Here is a 19037-nt window from a genome sequence, read left to right as displayed (position 1 = left end):
TTGTAGTTTTGCAACAGCTGGGGGCACCCTGCTTGGGAAAACACTGCTCTATGTAGAGGACAGGAGCTTCTTCGGGGTGTACACAAAGTGTCCCAAAAAAGTAACATGGAGTCGCCCTCACCTGGTGTCCGAAGGAGCAGCTAACCCTGGGACAGGTAAAGTGTACAGAACATGTAATACCTCCCTGTACTGTAGGGGGCGCTACCAGACATCAGTCAGTGCATACACTTCAGTAATACAGGGGTTATACCAGTGAAATGCCCATTGTGACTGGACAGTTCTTCCAGCCATTGACGCGTTTCACAGATCTGGACTGTCCGTACATTGTATGTTGAGTCTGGTTTCAACTTACAATGGTCTATTCTGGACCATTGTATGTTGAAACTATTGTATGTTGAGGCCATTGTAAGTTGAGGGATCACTGTACTGTCAAGGTAAAGAACTCTGGTGTTGTCACTTGGACAACAGAATAGAGAAGCTTCATGTTTCAGGCCTGTAACTTTATATTGCATCTTCACAGAGAAAGGTGTGGTGAAAAGAGTCCACACACCTACAATGCTTATAGTGAAGTTTTTTGATGATGGGCATTTTTAAGTTTTATTGTTCGTCAGATGGCTACTTTCATAAACTATCTGGGTATGGGGATATATTTTTTGTTCAAAGGGTTAATGATATTACGATTTTATTTTTTATTTTTATCAAACGTTATTGTTGCATTTATTACAATAGATTTCACTGGGCAGTATAAAATGTTCATTGTCACTAAGGATAAAAGCTAAAATCATAGACTGGTCCACTATTACCAAAGGAAATGAAAAGGGACAGTACACAAAACTGACACTTCCCAAAATACAGGATCACTCTTTTCTTGTTCCTCCTATAAGTCACCATGTAGTATTTTTGTTAGGGGAGGTATGAAAGAATTAACTAGTTGAGAATCAGCATTAGTTAAAGGGGTACTCCGGCCCTGAGACATCTTATCCCCTATCCAAATCCAGCAGCGGGACCCAGCAGGGGATAAGATGCCTCAGGTCCGGAGTACCCCTTTAATTTCTTTTTATTATATTATATATATTTATATATAGAATCATTTTTTTTTTTTTTTTTTTTGTGGGGGGGGGGGGGGGGGGGTTAAAGGATTTACATTAACTTACATTTAACAAAAACATTTTAATAAGAAAAAGGCAAAACAAAAAAGAAAAGAGCACAACATATACCTTCCCTATGAATGCAGTGAGCCAATATAGCATAGTCATTAAAGATTCATAGACCAACTACTGAGCTTGCGAATATTTAATAACCCTGTGACTAAGTTTTAAATTACAGATACATTTTTTTTTAAAACACAGGCCAATGCACACACTCTGTTCCCAAAGTCAGGCAGGTGACACATCCGCAGCACTGAGGGCTGTAAGCATGAAAACTTATGTCATTAGCTCCACAAATACACGTAGAATAAGCCATATATTATTTTAATATGTGACTTCATGAATTCCAGGCCAATGAGTAAAATATAAAAAATAAATAAAATAAGCTTTTAAAGAGTCAAGAGTAGGAGCAAATCCCCATAGTAAAACTCTCCTGCTCTGGACAGTTCCTGAGAAGGACAGAGGTGTCAGCAAAGAGCACTGTGGGCAGACCGAAAAGAGATTAAAAAAGAAAAGAACTTCCTCTGTATTATACAGCAGCTGATATGTACTGAAAGGATTAAGATTTTTTTAACTGAATTAATTTACAAATCTGTTTAACTATCTGGCATTAGTTGATCTAAAATTTTTATTTTATTTCATAACCTTAAGGACCAGGCCAGTTTTATTTTCGCGTTTTCGATTTTTCCCTCCTCGCCTTCTAAAATCCATAACTCCTTTATATTTCCATCTACAGACCCATATAAGGGCTTGTTTTTTGCGTGACCAATTGCACTTTGTAATGAAGCCTCTAATTTTACCATAAAATGTACGGCGAACCCCAAAAAATATTTATTTAGGGAGGAAATTGAAATGAAAACCACAATTTTGCACATTTTGGAGGGTTTCGTTTTCACACTGTACACTTAACGGTAAAAATTATAGGTGTTCTTTATTCTGTGGGTCAATACGATTAAAAGGATACCCAGGGGATTTTTTTTTTAATTTTTATTTTTACATTTTTCAAATTTATTTTATTTTATTTATTTTTTACACTTTTTATGTCCCCATAGGGGACTATCAATAGCAATCTTTTGTTTGCTAATACTGTTCAGTGCTATGCATAGCGCATAGCACTGATCAGTATTATTGGCGATCTTCTGCTCTGGTCGATCTCAGACCAGAGCAGGAGACGCCGAGAGACGGACGGAGGAAGGTGAGAGGACCTCCGTCCACCATTATAGATTATCGGATCCCCGTGGCAGTGCTGCGGGCGATCCGATCATCTATTTTAACATGCGCAGAGGGGTTAATGGCTGACGATCGCTTATATCGGTAATTATCGGCGGGAACCTGCCGTGTATGATGCGAGCACCGCTCCAATGCTCGCAGTCACACACAGGATGTGAATGTACGTCATGGTGCGCTAAGTACTGCCACACCATGCCGTACATTTACGACCGTGGTCGTTAACGGGTTAACCCTCGTGCCTGTAGGCGTGACAGGTCTTTGCATCATGCTTGTAGATGTGACAGGTACTTGCATAACCATCTTGCCAGTAAACGTGACAGGTCTTTACTTAACCCTCGTGCCTGTAGACGCGACAGGTCTTTGAATAACCATCGCAACTGTAGACTCGACAGGTCTATGCGTAACCATCTTTTTTTCTTTTCTTTTTTAAAGAATCACCTGTGTGTCATGAAATTATAACTCTAACCTATGTTAGGAAAAAAATAGCTATGCAGTGCATCCCCCTGCAAATGTGGCAGGTATGACAGGTATACGACCACCTATATGTCGTGATGCTGTTGCTCTGAAGACGTGTCAGTAACAACTATGCAGTGCATCCAAGACAACCCCAATAAAAGAGTGGTTCTGCAGGTGGTGACCACAGACCACTTCTCAATTCCTATGCTTCCTGGCTGATGTTTTGGTCACTTTTTAATGCTGGCAGTGCTTTCACTCTAGTTTGAGCATGAGATGGAGTCTACAACCCACACAAGTGGCTCAGGTAGCGCAGCTCATCCAGGATGGCACATCAATGCGAGCTGTGGAAGGAGGGTTGCTGTATCTGTCAGCGTAGTGTCCAGGGCATGGAGGCACTACCAGGAGACAGGCCAGTACACCAGGAGATGTGGAGGAGGCCGTATGAGGTCAACAACCCAGCAGCAGGACCGCTACCTCCGCCTTTGTGCAAGGAGGAGAAGGAGGAGCACTGCCATAGCCCTGCAAAATGACCTCCAGCAGGCCACAAATGTGCATGTGTCCACACAAACGGTCAGAAACAGACTCCATGAGGGTGGTATGAGGGCCTGACGTCCACAGGTGTGGGTTGTGCTTACAGCTCAACACCGTGCAGGATGTTTGGCATTTGCCAGAGAACCCAAAGATTGGCAAATTCGTCACTGGCATTCTGTGCTCTTCACAGATGAAAGCAGGTTCACATTGAGCACATGTGACAGACGTGACGAGTCTGGAGATGGCGTTGAGGAAGTTTTGCTGCCTGTAACATCCTCCACCATGACCGATTTGGCGGTGGGTCAGTAATGGTGTGGGGTGGCATTTCTTTGGGGGGGCCGAACAGCCCTCCATGTGCTTGGCAGAGGTAGGCTGACTGCCATTAGGTACAGAGATGAGATCCTCAGACCCCTTGTGAAACCATATGCTGATGCGGTTGGCCCTGGGTTCCTCCTAATGCAAGACAATGCTAGACCTCATGTGGCTGGAGTGTGTCAGCAGTTCCTGCAAGAGGAAGCCATTGATGCTATGGACTGGCCGCCCGTTCCCCAGACCTGAATCCGATTGAGCACATCTGGGACATCATGTCTTGCTCCATCCACCAACGCCACCTTGCACAACAGACTGTCCAGGAGTTGGCAGATGCTTTAGTCCAGGTCTGGGAGGACATCCCTCAGGAGACCATCCACCACTTCATCAGGAGCATGCCCAGGCGTTTTATGGGCACGTGGAGGCCACACACACTACTGAGCCTCATTTTGACTTGTTTTAAGGACATTACATCAAAGTTGGATCAGCCTGCAGTGCAGTTTTCACTTTGATTGTGAGTGAGACTCCATATCCAGACCTCCATGGGTAGATAAATTTGATTTACATTGATCATTTTTGTGTGATTTTGTTGTCAGCACATTCAACTATGTAATGTAAAGACGGAAGTATTTCATACAATTAGCTCATTCATTCAGATCTAGTATGTGTTATCTTAGGGTTCCCTTTATTTTTTTGAGCAGTGTGTGTATATATATCATATTCTATAATGTGAGTTGTGCAAACATATGAAAGAAACAAAATGCATAATTGAAGCTATGAAATATGCACGGCATAGACGTATGCACGGAACAGTGCTATAATGCATGCACTGTGGAAAACCTATAAGTTTGCATCCACGGTATGAATGATATGTCTGTACCCAAGACATGGATGCTATTTTTTGTAATTTTTTTTCTCACACTCTTCACTACAAGGAAACTGGTAAGGACTTACAGATCAGTAACTACAGGTTTGTGTCCAGTAACAGTATGTGTGTGAAAGAAAGAATACTAGATCACCACAGTGTAGCATAAACAAAATATAAAACTAGTGTGTTGGCTGCTCTGGCCACAGCTGAGGAGCTTGTTAAAGTGTGTGGTGAGCAGACCCACAAGATTGAGTGGCACGGCCCACAGGCAGAACGTGAGTGAGTGAGTACGGGATCACGCACATGGGATCCCAGTACCCTGTGACCCCCGGCGCGCTTGCAGTCGTGGACGTCACAGAGAGAAACCCTGGAAAGCAACCTGCCACCCCCATGACACCCAGAAAGTCCTGGCGTGTCCCTGCTGTAGCACCTCCATATTGGACACTGTACAGGCGCATCCCCTCTGTTTCCCTTCTCATTACCTGTCCAAAGTGCACTGGCCGAGACCCCTGCATCGGAGGCAGGAAGGGCCGTACCTCTGCGGGTGGTAAGCAGCAGGCATCTGACCCAGAGGCGTCCGGCTGGGCTGCTCAAGACACCGCGACACCTGGTGTTGGAGCAATAGCGCAGCTGCTTGGAGCGGCCTGTACCTTGGTGGGAGATTCAAAATGCGGAACGCCCATTTCTGCAAATGACACGTACGCCCCACCTGGATGGCACAGGGGGGGGGGGGGTTATATATGCCCTACGCACATTCCTATGCGCCCCGCCCACAGGTGCCGAGGGTTTGAAAAAAACTCATGCTCCTCACACAAATACAGCCTTATCACTTTAACAGAGGCAGCATTAACATAAAGCAGTAAATTTACAGAGTTTATTTATTTATTTATTTTTTTACACCATTCATCATACAGGTTAAATAATGTGATCATTTTATTACTTAGGTTGTAATGGGCGCAGCAATACCAAATATGTGTATATAATTTTTTTTGTTGGGGGTTAAATACATAATTCAAATTAGGGGAAAGGGGGATTGCGTCTATTTATTTATTTTTATATATATTCACTGTTTAATTGACAATTGTTTATTTTTATCACTTTATTTGTCCAAAATTATTTGTGCGGCCGTTCGCCCCTGTGAACATAGCCTCACACAGCCACTAAACTGTCTACTTTTGGCTCGGCTTCAAAACTTTATGCTGGCAGCGATGCCCTGGCAAACAGCTCATCAGTCAGGGTGCAGAGTTTCAGCACACCCCAAATAGATATTCGTGCTCTACCCTGAGGATAGATCATTATTAAAGTTTGCCAGGAAACCTCCTTTAAAATTTCACTAACAAGCTTCTGTATAAATGTGTTTTAGTGCAGCTCACAAGTACTTGACTCAGGGAAACAAAAGGTTGACCAACTATGACACAAATACTAGATTTAATAGATTTATAATAGTGTATACAAAAAGAGTGGTCCTCTAGGTGACCCTGGGAAGGATAGTATTCTAAAAAACATACAAATTATAAAAGTAATATTAGTTTTTCATTTCTTATAGATATTCATTTTATACATTTATTAGGGTACTACCCTCCCCAGGGTCACCTAAAAGGACAGACCACTCTTTGTAAACTCTTTCCAGCTACACCTTCTTTTCTTCCTGTCCATAAACCCATGGGCAGCATGTAATCTTATCCCTCAATGAGAATATAGAACTCTGCTCTTCTAAAAGATAGATATGAGCAGTTTTGAGAAGTGAATCATCAGTCTGAAGGGCAGAGAAGGAGCCTGATCAGAGGAAAACAGCATTTTTCTATAATTATACATTTACAAAGTTTCTTATAGTCTCTTGCACTCTATTTTAAGTTTGCTGAAATTACAGTGCCATTTTCACTCAATCTCATATTGTACCATTCAGCCTATGTGATAGTTTACAGCAGTACAAGCACAGTGCTACCTATAAAAAATGGCTAACACTTATGCTATTACCATGTTCTGATGTCTCCTTTCTCCTTGGTCTTTCTCGTTGGGCTGATACGACAGAATCAGTCTCTGTGTCATTGTCCAGGTTTTCTTGGCTGCCTCGAGTGTTTGGACTGTAACAAAGCAAAACAGTCCACAACTATAAAATCTGCTATTTTCAGCATTAGGTATTTTCACACCATCAGTAATACCACAGAGAGCCACACAACTAATAAAAATTATTAAAAAGGGGTATAAATGTTATTCTTTACATAACAAAAGGATTAAGAAACTTGCCCCCAGATTAACCAATCTGTCTAACACTGAGCTGTGAATGGCTAAAGGCAAAATCAGACTGTTTCTGTGCTCAGACAGACTGGCAAGTTGGGGCCATTGCCAATAAGGACCATATCCACTGCGCTTTACAATTAAGCAGTTTTCCCCTAACCAACAGCACGAAATAAATGAATTAAATCTGTTTCTAAAACATACACAGAGTCGTAACATACATATGTCCTATAATTGTCTTATGAAAAAGAAAAAAAAAAAAAGACCGTATAGCATACCGTGCATAATGATTTCTTGTTAGATGGGTCTCATGACAATAAGGTGCAAGATGCGGGAAAAAACCTAGGCTACACTATTACCATGCAATACTAGCACAGAGCACATTAGAAGAGGTACTCTTTACCCTTCCAGTACTTTTTAGCAGCTGTATGCTACAGAGGAAATCCTTTAATTAATTTTTTGTCTTGTCCACAGTGCTCTCTGCTGACACCTCTGTCCATGCCAGGAACTGTCCAGAACAGGAGAGGTTTGCAGTGGGGATTTTCTCCTGCTCTGGACAGTTCCTGACACTGACAGAGGTGTCAGCAGAGAGCACTGTGGACAAGACAAAATAAATTCAAAAATAAAAGAATTTCCTTTGTAGCATACGTAGCATACAGCTGCTAAAAAGTACTGGAAGGGTAAAGATTTTTTAATAGAAGTCATTTACAAATCTGTTTAACTTTCTGGCACCAGTTGATAAAAAAAAAAATTAAAAATTAAAAAAATGTTTCCACCGGAGTACCCCTTTAAGCATTTACTTAAATGTGTATTACGGCCAAATACATCGTATCCCATATCCAAAGGATAGGGGCTAAGATGTCCCATCGCCGGAGGCACGCAGCTGGGACCCACCGTGATCTCCGTGCAGCACCAGCATTCTACACATGGCTGCGTCTCCAGTCTCGGAAACCTCTTTGTTTCCCTGGACCGTAGATGTGACATCAGACCACGCCCCCTCGTGACGTCACGCCACACACCCTCCATTCATGTCTATAGGAGGGGGCATGCCAGTGGGTGGGACCCAAGGGTTTGACTTTTATATATAGGATACATTTATGGATTATACTGTGGAAATGCCATAAATGTCCCATGTGGGAATGGCCGATTAACGTCTTTATTCCAGACAACCCCTATTTGTACTGTATATGCAGCAGATTTCATACTGTGTTCAGCTATTAATATTGATTTGCATAGAATAAAATCAAACATATACATAACGTTTGAACATGCCCCAAGTGTGGATATGGTCGTCCACATTTATTACCTTTTAGGGCATACAGACATCCTAAAGGTCACCCATCTTCTGAGACTCAGCCATCAAGTGGCAGCAAACCCCTCACTCACACAAATGGACAAATGTAATTCTAGACTGGTAGTGACTGCTGCAGGAAAAGTTTAGAGCCAGATACATACCATATTAAACAGGTGTTCCTGGAAGCAAGACTTTCGTATCAAAAAGGTATTGAATGATTAAACAATCCCTTTAAAAATGCCAAAACTGCCTTATAAAATAATAAAATCATTATCTCGCCTTCCTCCGCTCCCTCGTAGCCTCCAGTATCAGGGCGCCCTATCTGTGACCAGTTTCCTTTGAACTTTGGTTGCCTGCAGCAAGCCAGAGCTGTAGACGGGACATCACAGTGGTGCTCAGCCAATCACAGCGTTGTTCCACCTCAGCCAGTGAATAGCTTTGCAGCACTGTCCATTACCTCAGCTGCAGACACTACTTTCTGAAGCTCAGGTAAAAGGTAGTGTAGCCAGCTGCAGACAAGGTACCTTGATACCCGAGTGTGCAGGGGACCGAGGAAGGGGAGTTAAAGCTTTTCTTGATTGATTTTGAATTCTGGGCACATTAGTGAAATAACAACCCCTTTAAACCCTTAACGGACCAAGCCCATTTTAACCTTAAGGACCAGGCCAATTTTATTTTTGCGTTTTTGTTTTTTCCTCCTTGCCTTCTAAAATCCATAACTCTTATATTTCCATCTACAGACCCATATCAGGGCTTGTTTTTTGCGTGACTAATTGTACTTTGTAATGAAACCTCATTTTACCATAAAATGTACGGCAAACCACCCCAAACTTTTTTTTAGGGAGGAAATTCTGCACATTTTGGAGGTTTTTGTTTTCACACTGTACACTTTACGGTAAAAATGACATGTGTTCTTTAATCTGTGGGTCAATACAATTAACCCCTTAAGGACCGAGCCCTTTTTCACCTTAAGGACCGGAGCGTTTTTTGCAATTCTGACCACTGTCACTTTAAACATTAATAACTCTGGAATGCTTTTAGTTATCATTCTGATTCAGAGATTGTTTTTTCGTGACATATTCTACTTTAACTTAGTGGTAAAATTTTATGGTAACTTGCATCCTTTCTTGGTGAAAAATCCCAAAATTTGATGAAAAAAATGAAAATTTTGCATTTTTCTAACTTTGAAGCTCTCTGCTTGTAAGGAAAATGGATATTCAAAATAATTTTTTGGGGGGGATCACATATACAATATGTCTACTTTATGTTTGCATCATAAAATTTATGAGTTTTTACTTTTGGAAGACACCAGAGGGCTTCAAAGTTCAGCAGCAATTTTGAAATTTTTCACAAAATGTTCAAACTCGCTATTTTTCATGGACCAGTTCAGGTTTGAAGTGGATTTGAAGGGTCTTCATATTAGAAATACCCCATAAAAGACCACATTATAAAAACTACACCCCCCAAAGTATTCAAAATGACATTCAGTAAGTGTATTAACCCTTTAGGTGTTTCACAGGAATAGCAGCAAAGTGAAGGAGAAAATTCAAAATCTTCATTTTATACACTCGCATGTTCTTGTAGACCCAATTTTTGAATTTTTGCAAGGGGTAAAAAGGAGAAAATTTTTACTTGTATTTGAAACCCAATTTCTCTTGAGTAAGCACATACCTCATATGTCTATGTAAATTGTTCGGCGGGCGCAGTAGAGGGCTCAGAAGGGAAGGAGCAACAAATGGTTTTTGGGGGGCATGTTATCTTTAGCCCCTATGGTGCCAGGACAGCAAAAAAACACACATGGCATACCATTTTGGAAACTAGACCCCTCAGGGAACGTAACAAGGGGTAAAGTGAACCTTTAATACCCCACAGGTGTTTCACGACTTTTGCATATGTAAAAAAAATTTTTTTTTTTACCTAAAATGCTTGATTTCCCAAAAATTTAACATTTTTAAAAAGTGTAATAGCAGAAAATACCCCCAAAAATTTGAAGCCCAATTTCTCCCGATTCAGAAAACACCCCATATGGGGGTGAAAATTGCTCTGCTGGCGCACTACAGGTCTCAGAAGAGAAGGAGTCACATTTGGCTTTTTGAAAGCAAATTTTGCTCTGGGGGCATGCCGCATTTAGGAAGCCCCTATGGTGCCAGGACAGCAACAAAAAAAAAACACATGGCATACCATTTTGGAAACTAGACCCCTCGGGGAACATAACAAGGGGTTAAGTGAACCTTTATACCCCACAGGTGTTTCATGACTTTTGTATATGTAAAAAAAAAAATTTTTTTTTTACCTAAAATGCCTGTTTTCCCAAAAATTTTACATTTTTAAAAAGGGTAATAGCAGAAAATATCCGCCAAAATTTGAAGCCCAATTTCTCCCGAGTACGGCGATACCCCATATGTGTCCCTAAACTGTTGCCTTGAAATACGACAGGGCTCCAAAGTGAGAGCGCCATGCTCATTTGAGGCCTAAATTAGGGATTTGCATAGGGGTGGACATAGGGGTATTCTACGCCAGTGATTCCCAAACAGGGTGCCTCCAGCTGTTGTAAAACTCCCAGCATGCCTGGACAGTCAGTGGCTATCTGGCAATACTGGGAGTAGTTGTTTTGCAACAGCTGGAGGCTCCGTTCTGGAAACAGTGGCGTACCAGACGTTTTTCTTTTTTATTGGGGAGGGGGGCTGTGTAGGGGTATGTGTATATGTAGTGTTTTTTACTTTTTATTTTATTTTGTGTTAGTGTAGTGTAGTGTTTTTAGGGTACAGTCGCACGGGCGGGGGGTTCACAGTAGTTTCTCGCTGGCAGTTTGAGCAGCGGCAGAAAATTTGCCGCACCTCAAACTTGCAGCCGGATACTTACTGTAATCCTCCGCCCATGTGAGTGTACCCTGTACATTCACATTGGGGGGGGGGGGGGGGGAGAAACATCCAGCTGTTGCAAAACTACAACTCCCAGCATGGACGGTCTATCAGTGCATGCTGGGAGTTGTAGTTTTGCAACAGCTGGAGACACACAGGTTGTGAAACACCGAGTTTGGTAACAAACTCAGTGTTTTGCAACCAGTGTGCCTTCAGCTGTTGCAAAAGCTACAACCCCCAGCATGTACGGACAGCGGAAGGGCATGCTGGGTCTTGTAGTTATGCAACAGCCGGAGGCATACTACATTGGCTGGGGATGCTGGGGATTGTAGTTATGCAACAGCTGGAGACACACTGGTTTACTACTTAACTCAGTGTGCCTTCAGCTGTTGCAAAACTACAACTCTCAGCAGTCACCGACAGCCAACGGGCATGCTGGGAGTTGTAGTTATGCAACCACCAGATGCACCACTACAACTCCCAGCATGCACTTTAGCTGATTGTGCAAGCTGGGAGTTGTAGTTACACAACAGCTGAAGGTACACTTTTCCATAGAAAGAATGTGCCTCCAGCTGTTGCAAAACTACAAGTCCCAGCATGCCCATAAGGGCATGCTGGGAGTTGTGGTCGTCTGCCTCCTGCTGTTGCATAACTACAGCTCCCAGCATGCCCTTGTTGCATGCTGGGAGCTGTTGCTAAGCAACAGCAGGAGGCTGTCACTCACCTCCAACGATCCACACAGGACTGTCCCTCGCCGCCGCCGCTCCTGGGGCCCCGATCCCAACAGGGACGCCGGGGATCGGGGTCCCCAGCACCCGGGGTCGTCTTCCCGCACCCGCTCACGTCCTCCGGAAGAGGGGCGGAGCGGGTTGCGGGAGTGACACCCGCAGCAGGCGCCCTGATTGGTCGGCCGGTAATCCGGCCGACGAATCAGGGCGATCGTGAGGTGGCACCAGTGCCACCTCACTCCTGCAGGCTCTGGCTGTTCGGGGCCGTCTCTGACGGCCCCGATCAGCCAGTAATTCCGGGTCATCGGGTCACTGGAGACCCGATTGACCCGGAATCCGCCGCAGATCGCTGGACTGAATTGTCCAGCGATCTGCGGCAATCGCCGACATGGGGGGACATAATGACCCCCCTGGCCGATATGCCGGGATGCCTGCTGAACGATTTCAGCAGGCATCCGGCTCCGCTCCGGCGAGCGGTGGGGGCCGGAAATGCTCAGGGCGTATCCATACGCCCTCGGTCCTTAAGGACTTGGAAACGGGGGCGTATGGATACGCCCTATGTCCTTAAGGGGTTAAAATGATATCCATGGCTAGATACTTTTATATTTTCGTACCGCTTAAAAAAAAGCTTAAACTTTTCGTACAAAATCAGTAATCTAAAATCGCCCTATTTTGACCACTTATAACTTTTTCATTTTTCCGTATATAGGGCGGTATGAGGGCTTTTTTTTGGCGCCGTCATCTGTCCTTTTTATCGATACCCCATTTGCATATATAAAACTTTTAGATATTTTATTAAAAAAATATAATAAAAAAAAATTGTGACAAAAAAGCAGCATTTTTTTACTTATTTTTACGTTTACACTATTCACCGTACGGGATCATTAAAATTATATTTTGATAGTTCGGATAATATTGCACACGGCGATATCAAATATGTTTATAAAAAAAAAAATTACGCTTTTTGGGGGTAAAATGGGAAAAACTGACTATTTAAATTTTTATTGAGGGAGGGGATTTTTCACTTTTTATTTTATTTTATTTATTACACTTTTTATGTCCCCATAGGGGACTATCTTTAGCAATCATTTGATTGCTAATACTGTTCAGTGCTATGCATAGGACATAGCACTGATCAGTATTAGCTGTGATCTTCTGCTCTGGTCTGCTCGATCACAGACCAGAGCAGAAGACCCCGGGAGACGGCCGGAGCCAGGTGAGGGGACCTCCAGCCGCCATGCTGGATGATCGGAGCGCCGTGGGCGATCCGATCATCCATTCATAGTACCGAACTGCTGCAGATGCCGTGATCTGTATTGATCACAGCATCTGAGGGGTTAATGCCGGACATCTGCGCGATTGCGGCTGTCGGCCATTACCGGCGGGTCCCTGGCTGCTGCTAGCAGCCGGAACCTGCTGTGTATGACGCGAGCACCGTTCCGATGCTCGCGGTGATACGCAGGGTGTAAATGTACGTCCTGGTGTGTGAAGTACCGCCAAACCAGGACGTACATTTACGTTGATGGTCGTTAAGGGGTTAAAGGAAAACTTATCCATTTCACCCACACTATACCCGATGCACCGGGTTATAGTGCGGGTGAACAGGAGACCGATGAGGGGTCTCTGACTACTATACCTACCTGCAGTTTGGAACAATGATCCTCCGAAAGCCCTCCTCTTTCAGAGCAGACTTGCACTCTGGAGGCGGGCCCGCTGGCTGGATTTAAATATTCATAAGCATTAGTCACGTAAGCGCTCAGTAGGAACGAGCGCTCACGTGACCAGCACTTATTAAAATCCAGCTGGCGGCTCGCCTCCAGAGTGCAAGTCAGCGCTGAAAGAGGAGGGCTTTCGGAGGATCATTGTTGCAAACTGCAGGTAGGTATAGTAGTCAGAGACTTCTCATCAGTCTCCTGTTCACCCGCACTATAACGCGGTCTATCGGGTTATAGTGCGGGTGAACGGGTATAGTTTTCCTTTAAGTCATTTTTCCGTCACGATGTCCCGTCACTGTATAACGCCCGTAATGAATTACGGGCATATATGGGTGCAAACGGGCAGTTACAAAACCCCATAGGCTGCAATGTAATTTAGTCACGGCCGTCAGGGGTTTTGTAACGGCCGGGTTTCGCCGATGCAGTGACGGAACTGGTGACGGAAGTTCCTAAACGGAACGATTTCATAGTGTGAAAGGCCTTTGTAACAGAAAGTTCTGATTCAAAAAATTATAAAAATAAAGTCAGAACAAATAAGTAAACTTTTACCTTAAAGTTACATAACTGGATAATTTGTACCATGAGATCACAGCGGAAAATCTAGTTCATTAGCAACCAGATGACTGTACTGTACATGAATCGTATTTACTCACTGAAAAGATGGTGGACGGGAGTCTCCAATGCCTCCTGTCCGCTCAATTGGAGGAGGCAAATCGGAATGACTGTCAGCACACACTGAGCCTGCATCAGACTGTGAACCATCTGCGGAGACAAGCTGCAAAGACAGTACACAAGAAAAATGTTAATCATGACCACATGTTTTTGGAAAACTGAATACAGTCTTTAACTATAGGGTACACTGCCACCATGTGGTGAAAAAAGAGAGTCATATTCAGGAAGTAGAAATCCAGACTGTCACTTAAGTGCAACGTCAGCTCTGACTACAGATCATTCAATGCTTTAGTTTCAACCATCTGCACATCATAACCCACATAAAAAGATATAAAGCCACTTTGCAGAACATACACATAACTGCACCAATATTTATCCCACAGATATCTAACAAAAAATCTAACAAATGTCACATACATAAACATAACTTAAAGGCCTAAGGGTAGAATGACAACAATACATTCTGTCATATACAAGTGCCCCAGCATGGCAAGAAGCAGGTACACCTGGTGTATGTAGTTCTTTAACCCCTTAAGGACCAGGCCATTTTACACCTTAGGACTCGGCCATTTTTTGCACATCTGACCACTGTCACTTTAAACATTAATAACTCTGGAATGCTTTTAGTTATCATTCTGATTCCGAGATTGTTTTTTCGTGACATATTCTACTTTAACATAGTGGAAAAAATTTTGGTAACTTGCATCCTTTCTTGGTGAAAAATCCCAAAATTTTATGAAAAATTTGAAAATTTTGCATTTTTCTAACTTCTCTGCTTGTAAGGAAAATAGATATTCAAAAATTTTTTTTTTATATTCACATATACAATATGTCTACTTTATGTTTGCATCATAAAATTGACAAGTTTTTACTTTTGGAAGACACCAGAGGGCTTCAAAGTTCAGCAGCAATTTTCCAATTCTTCACAAAATTTCCAAAATCACAATTTTTCAGGGACCAGTTCAGGTTTGAAGTGGATTTGAAGGGTCTTCATCTTAGAAATACCCGACAAATGACCCCATTATAAAACCTGCACCGCCCCCAAAGTATTCAAAATGACATTCAGTCAGCATTTTAACCCTTTAGGTGTTTCACAGGAATAGCAGCAAAGGGAAGGAGAAAATTCACAATCTTCATTTTTTACACTCGCATGTTCTTGTAGACCCAATTTTTGAATTTTTACAAGGGGTAAAAGGAGAAAATGTATACCTATATTTGTAGCCCAATTTCTCTCGAGTAAGCACATACCTCATATGTCTATGTAAAGTGTTCCGCGGGTGCAGTAGAGGGCTCAGAAGGGAAAGAGCGACAAGGGGATTTTGAGAGTACGTTTTTCTGAAATGGTTTTTGGGGGGCATGTCACCTTTAGGAAGCCCCTATGGTGCCAGGACAGCAAAAAAATACCCACATGGCATACCATTTTGGAAACTAGACCCCTTGAGGAACGCAACAAGGAATAAAGTGAGCCTTAATACCCCACAGGTGTTTCACGACTTTTGCATACGTAAAAAAAATGTAAAACATTTTTTCACTAAAATGTGTGTTACCCCCCCAAATTTCACATTTTTGAAAATGCCCCCCGAAATTTGTAACCCCATCTCTTCTGAGTATGGAGGTACCCCATAAGTTGACCTGAACTACAATGCTCAGAAGAGAAGGAGTCATATTTGGCTTTTTGAGAGCAAATTTTGCTCGGGGGGCATGTCGCATTTAGGAAGCCCCTATGGTGCCAGGACAGCAAAATAACCCCCACATGGCATACCATTTTGGAAACTAGACCCCTTGAGGAATGTAACAAGGGGTACAGTGAGCATTTATCCCCCACTGGTGTCTGTCAGATCTTTGGAACAGTGGGCTGTACAACATTTTTTTTTATTTGCACAGCCCACTGTTCCAAAGATCTTTCAGACACCAGTGGGGTGTAAATTCTCACTGCACCCCTCATTACAATCCATAAGGGGTGTAGTTTCCGAAATGGGAGGCACATGTGGGGTTTTGTTTTTTTTGCATTTGTCAAAACCGCTGTAACAATCAGCCACCCCTGTGCAAATCACCTCAAATGTACATGGTGCACTCTCCCTTCTGGGCCTTGTTGTGCGCCCCCAGAGCACTTTGCGCCCACATATGGGGTATCTCCGTAGTCGGGAGAAGTTGCATTACAAATTGTGGTGGGCTTTTTTCCCTTTTACCTCTTGTCAAAATGAAAAGTATAGGGCAACACAAGCATGTTAGTGTAAAAAAAATTTTTTTTTACACTAACATGCTGGTGTAGACCCCAACTTCACCTTTTCATAAGGGGTGAAAGGAGAAAAAGCCCCCCAAAATTGGTTAGGCAATTTCTCCCGAATACGGCGATACCCCATATGTGGCCCTAAACTGTTGCCTTGAAATACGACAGGACTCCGAAGTGAGAGCGCCATGTGCATTTGAGGCCTGAATTAGGGATTTGCATAGGGGTGGACATTGGGAATCACTGGCGTAGAATACCCCTAACAAGGTGCCTCCAGCTGTTGCAAAACTCCCAGCATGCTTGGACAGTCAACGGCTGTCCGGCAATACTGGGAGTTGTTGTTTTGCAACAGCTGGAGGCTCCATTTTGAAAACAGTGGCGTACCAGACGTTTTTCATTTTTATTGGGGAGGGGGGCTGTGTAGGGGTATGTGTATATGTAGTGTTTTTTACTTTTTATTTTATTTTGTGTTGGTGTAATGTAGTTTAGTGTTTTTAGGGTACAGTCACACGGGCGGGGGATTACAGCGAGTTTCCCGCTGCGAGTTTGAGCTGCCGCGCAAAATTTGCTGCATCGCAAACTTGCAGCCTGATACTCACTGTAAGCCCCCGCCCATGCAAATTTACCCTGTACATTCACAGGGGGGGGAGCGGACCTCCAGCTGTTGCAAAACTACAACTCCCAGCATGCACAGTCTATCAGTGCATGCTGGTAGTTATAGTTTTGCAACAGCTGGAGGCACACGGGTTGGGAAACACTGAGTTAGTTAACAGACTACGTTTCCCAACCAGTGTGCCTCCAGTTGTTGCAAAACCACAACTCCCAAACATTCTCAGGCATGCTGGAAGTAGTAGTTTGGCAACATCTTTAGAGCCAGATGTTGACGAACTACAACTCCCAGCATGCTTGGAGTTGTCGTTTTGCAACATCTGGAGGACTACAGTTTGCAGACCACTAATACAGTGGTTCCCAATCTGTGCCCTTCCAGATGTTGCAAAACTACAACTCCCAGTATGCCAAAACTGCCCAGGCATGATGGGAGTTGTAGTTCTGCAACATCTGAAGGGCCAGATGTTACAGAACTACAACTCTCAGCATGCCTGGCCAGTAAGGGCATGCTGAGGATGTGTAGTTTTGCAACATCTGGAAGGGCACAGACCTCCAGATGTTGCAAAACTGGAACTCCCAGCATGCCCAGACGCCAAGGGCTGTCTGGGCATGCTGGGAGTTGTAGTATACAGGGTTCCAATACAGCAATGCATGTCGCTTTACGGCGACGTGCATTGCTGTAAAGGGCCCGACCGCGGCTGAAGATCCACTCACCTGTCGCCGCCGTCTCCATCGCCGGGATCCGGGTCTTCAGGGACGAGGTAAGTACCGGGGCCGGGCCCCAGCACTCCCCCGTACCCCGCCGCATCCTCCGGTCTTCCTCCAATCCTCTCCGGACTTCCAGGGGCCGGGCAGGGCGGGAGGAAGTAACCCCCCCCCACCTCCCTGCGATTGGTCGGTTAGCTAACCGAGGAATCGCAGGGGATTGGAGGAGGTGGCAGGCTTGCCACCTCGCTCCTAGCCTCCAGCATGGTCCTGGCTGTCTGTGAAAGCCGGGATCATGCAAAATTACCGGGCGGCCGGGTCCCAGAGACCCGATCATCCCAGTATCGCCGCAGATCGCAGGGGCGATTTCCCTCGAGATTTGCGACGATCGCCGACATGGGGGGCCTACATGGCCCCCCTCGGCATTTGCCCTGGATCCCTGCTGAAGGATTTCAGCAGGGATCCGCTTCCGATCTCCGCCAGGTGAGTGGCGGAGACCAGGAAAAGACCATGACGTATGCATACGTCATGGGTCCTTAAGGGGTTAAAGGCTGCACTTCCCTAATAAAGAATTCGACAATCACAGGTTAAAATTCTAATGCTGACAAAATCCCATTACCTCATTTGACCTGTAGACCAAAAACAGCAGCCTGTGGTCAACCATTGAAAGCAGAACGACCTGGTGCACACCATGATTCACAGCATAAATATGTAGATAGGAAGAAGACAGCCAAGTAAGGGAAAGATAAAGAGGAATGGAGGAAAGGATTCAATGGGAGAAACAAATGCTAAAGCAACACATGATAATAACAGCCTGGAAGCCAGAAGCAGAGAGGTATTTTCCTGGGTAGGTATGTAAGCATGAAATAAGCTTTTCTTAATTTGGAGCTTAATTCGGCAGCTAAACAGGGGTGAAAATAAGCCGAAGGCTAGATAGGGCTTCACATCAGGATGCTTAGCATCAATGCAGCAAGATTGTAACGGAGAGGACTAAAAGGAGAAGACAGCCTAGTGGCTGCCAAACAAAAGGGGTTGTGTGAATGTAAGCATGACGGTGGTGAGTAGGAGGAGATGGGCTAGCTAACCCTGGGTCCTTGCCTTGCTGGGGAACACCTTCTGAACAAGTGAACCTAATGTACATATAAAACAAAAAGGCTTACATCAATGGAAAGGATCGTGGAGACAAATGTATTAAACAATCTTAAAGGGGTATTCGGCCTCTAGACACGTTATCCCCTATCAAAAAGGATAGGAAATAACATGTCTGATCGCAGGGGGTCCAGCCGCTGGTAGCCCAGTGATCCCTGGGCTGGTGCTGGGCGGGTTTGTGATGTCACACCACGCCCCCTCCATTTATGTCTATGGTAGGGGGTGTGGCAGCTGTGCACTTGCCATCACGCCCCCCTCTCATAGACATGAATGGAGGGGGCCGGACCCTGCGCG

At 44.1% G+C, this 19037-nt stretch overlaps 1 protein-coding gene across 2 annotated transcripts in view; it reads right to left on the bottom strand.

Moving 5' to 3' along the window:
• The window catches only part of DVL3 (dishevelled segment polarity protein 3), a 104055-nt gene that overhangs the window by 33909 nt on the left and 51109 nt on the right, over window positions 1–19037 (bottom strand). For both annotated transcript variants that reach the window (XM_056565611.1, XM_056565610.1), the window contains exons 3-4: window positions 14032–14153; window positions 6520–6626 (exon numbers count right to left, since the gene is read on the bottom strand). In XM_056565611.1, the coding sequence (XP_056421586.1) occupies window positions 6520–6626; window positions 14032–14153 (229 nt within the window). The remainder of the gene's footprint in view (window positions 1–6519; window positions 6627–14031; window positions 14154–19037) is intronic.

This window comes from Hyla sarda, chromosome 3, assembly GCF_029499605.1.
Source record: "Hyla sarda isolate aHylSar1 chromosome 3, aHylSar1.hap1, whole genome shotgun sequence".
Classification (NCBI taxonomy): domain Eukaryota; kingdom Metazoa; phylum Chordata; class Amphibia; order Anura; family Hylidae; genus Hyla; species Hyla sarda.
This window is presented reverse-complemented; position numbering and strand designations above follow the sequence as displayed.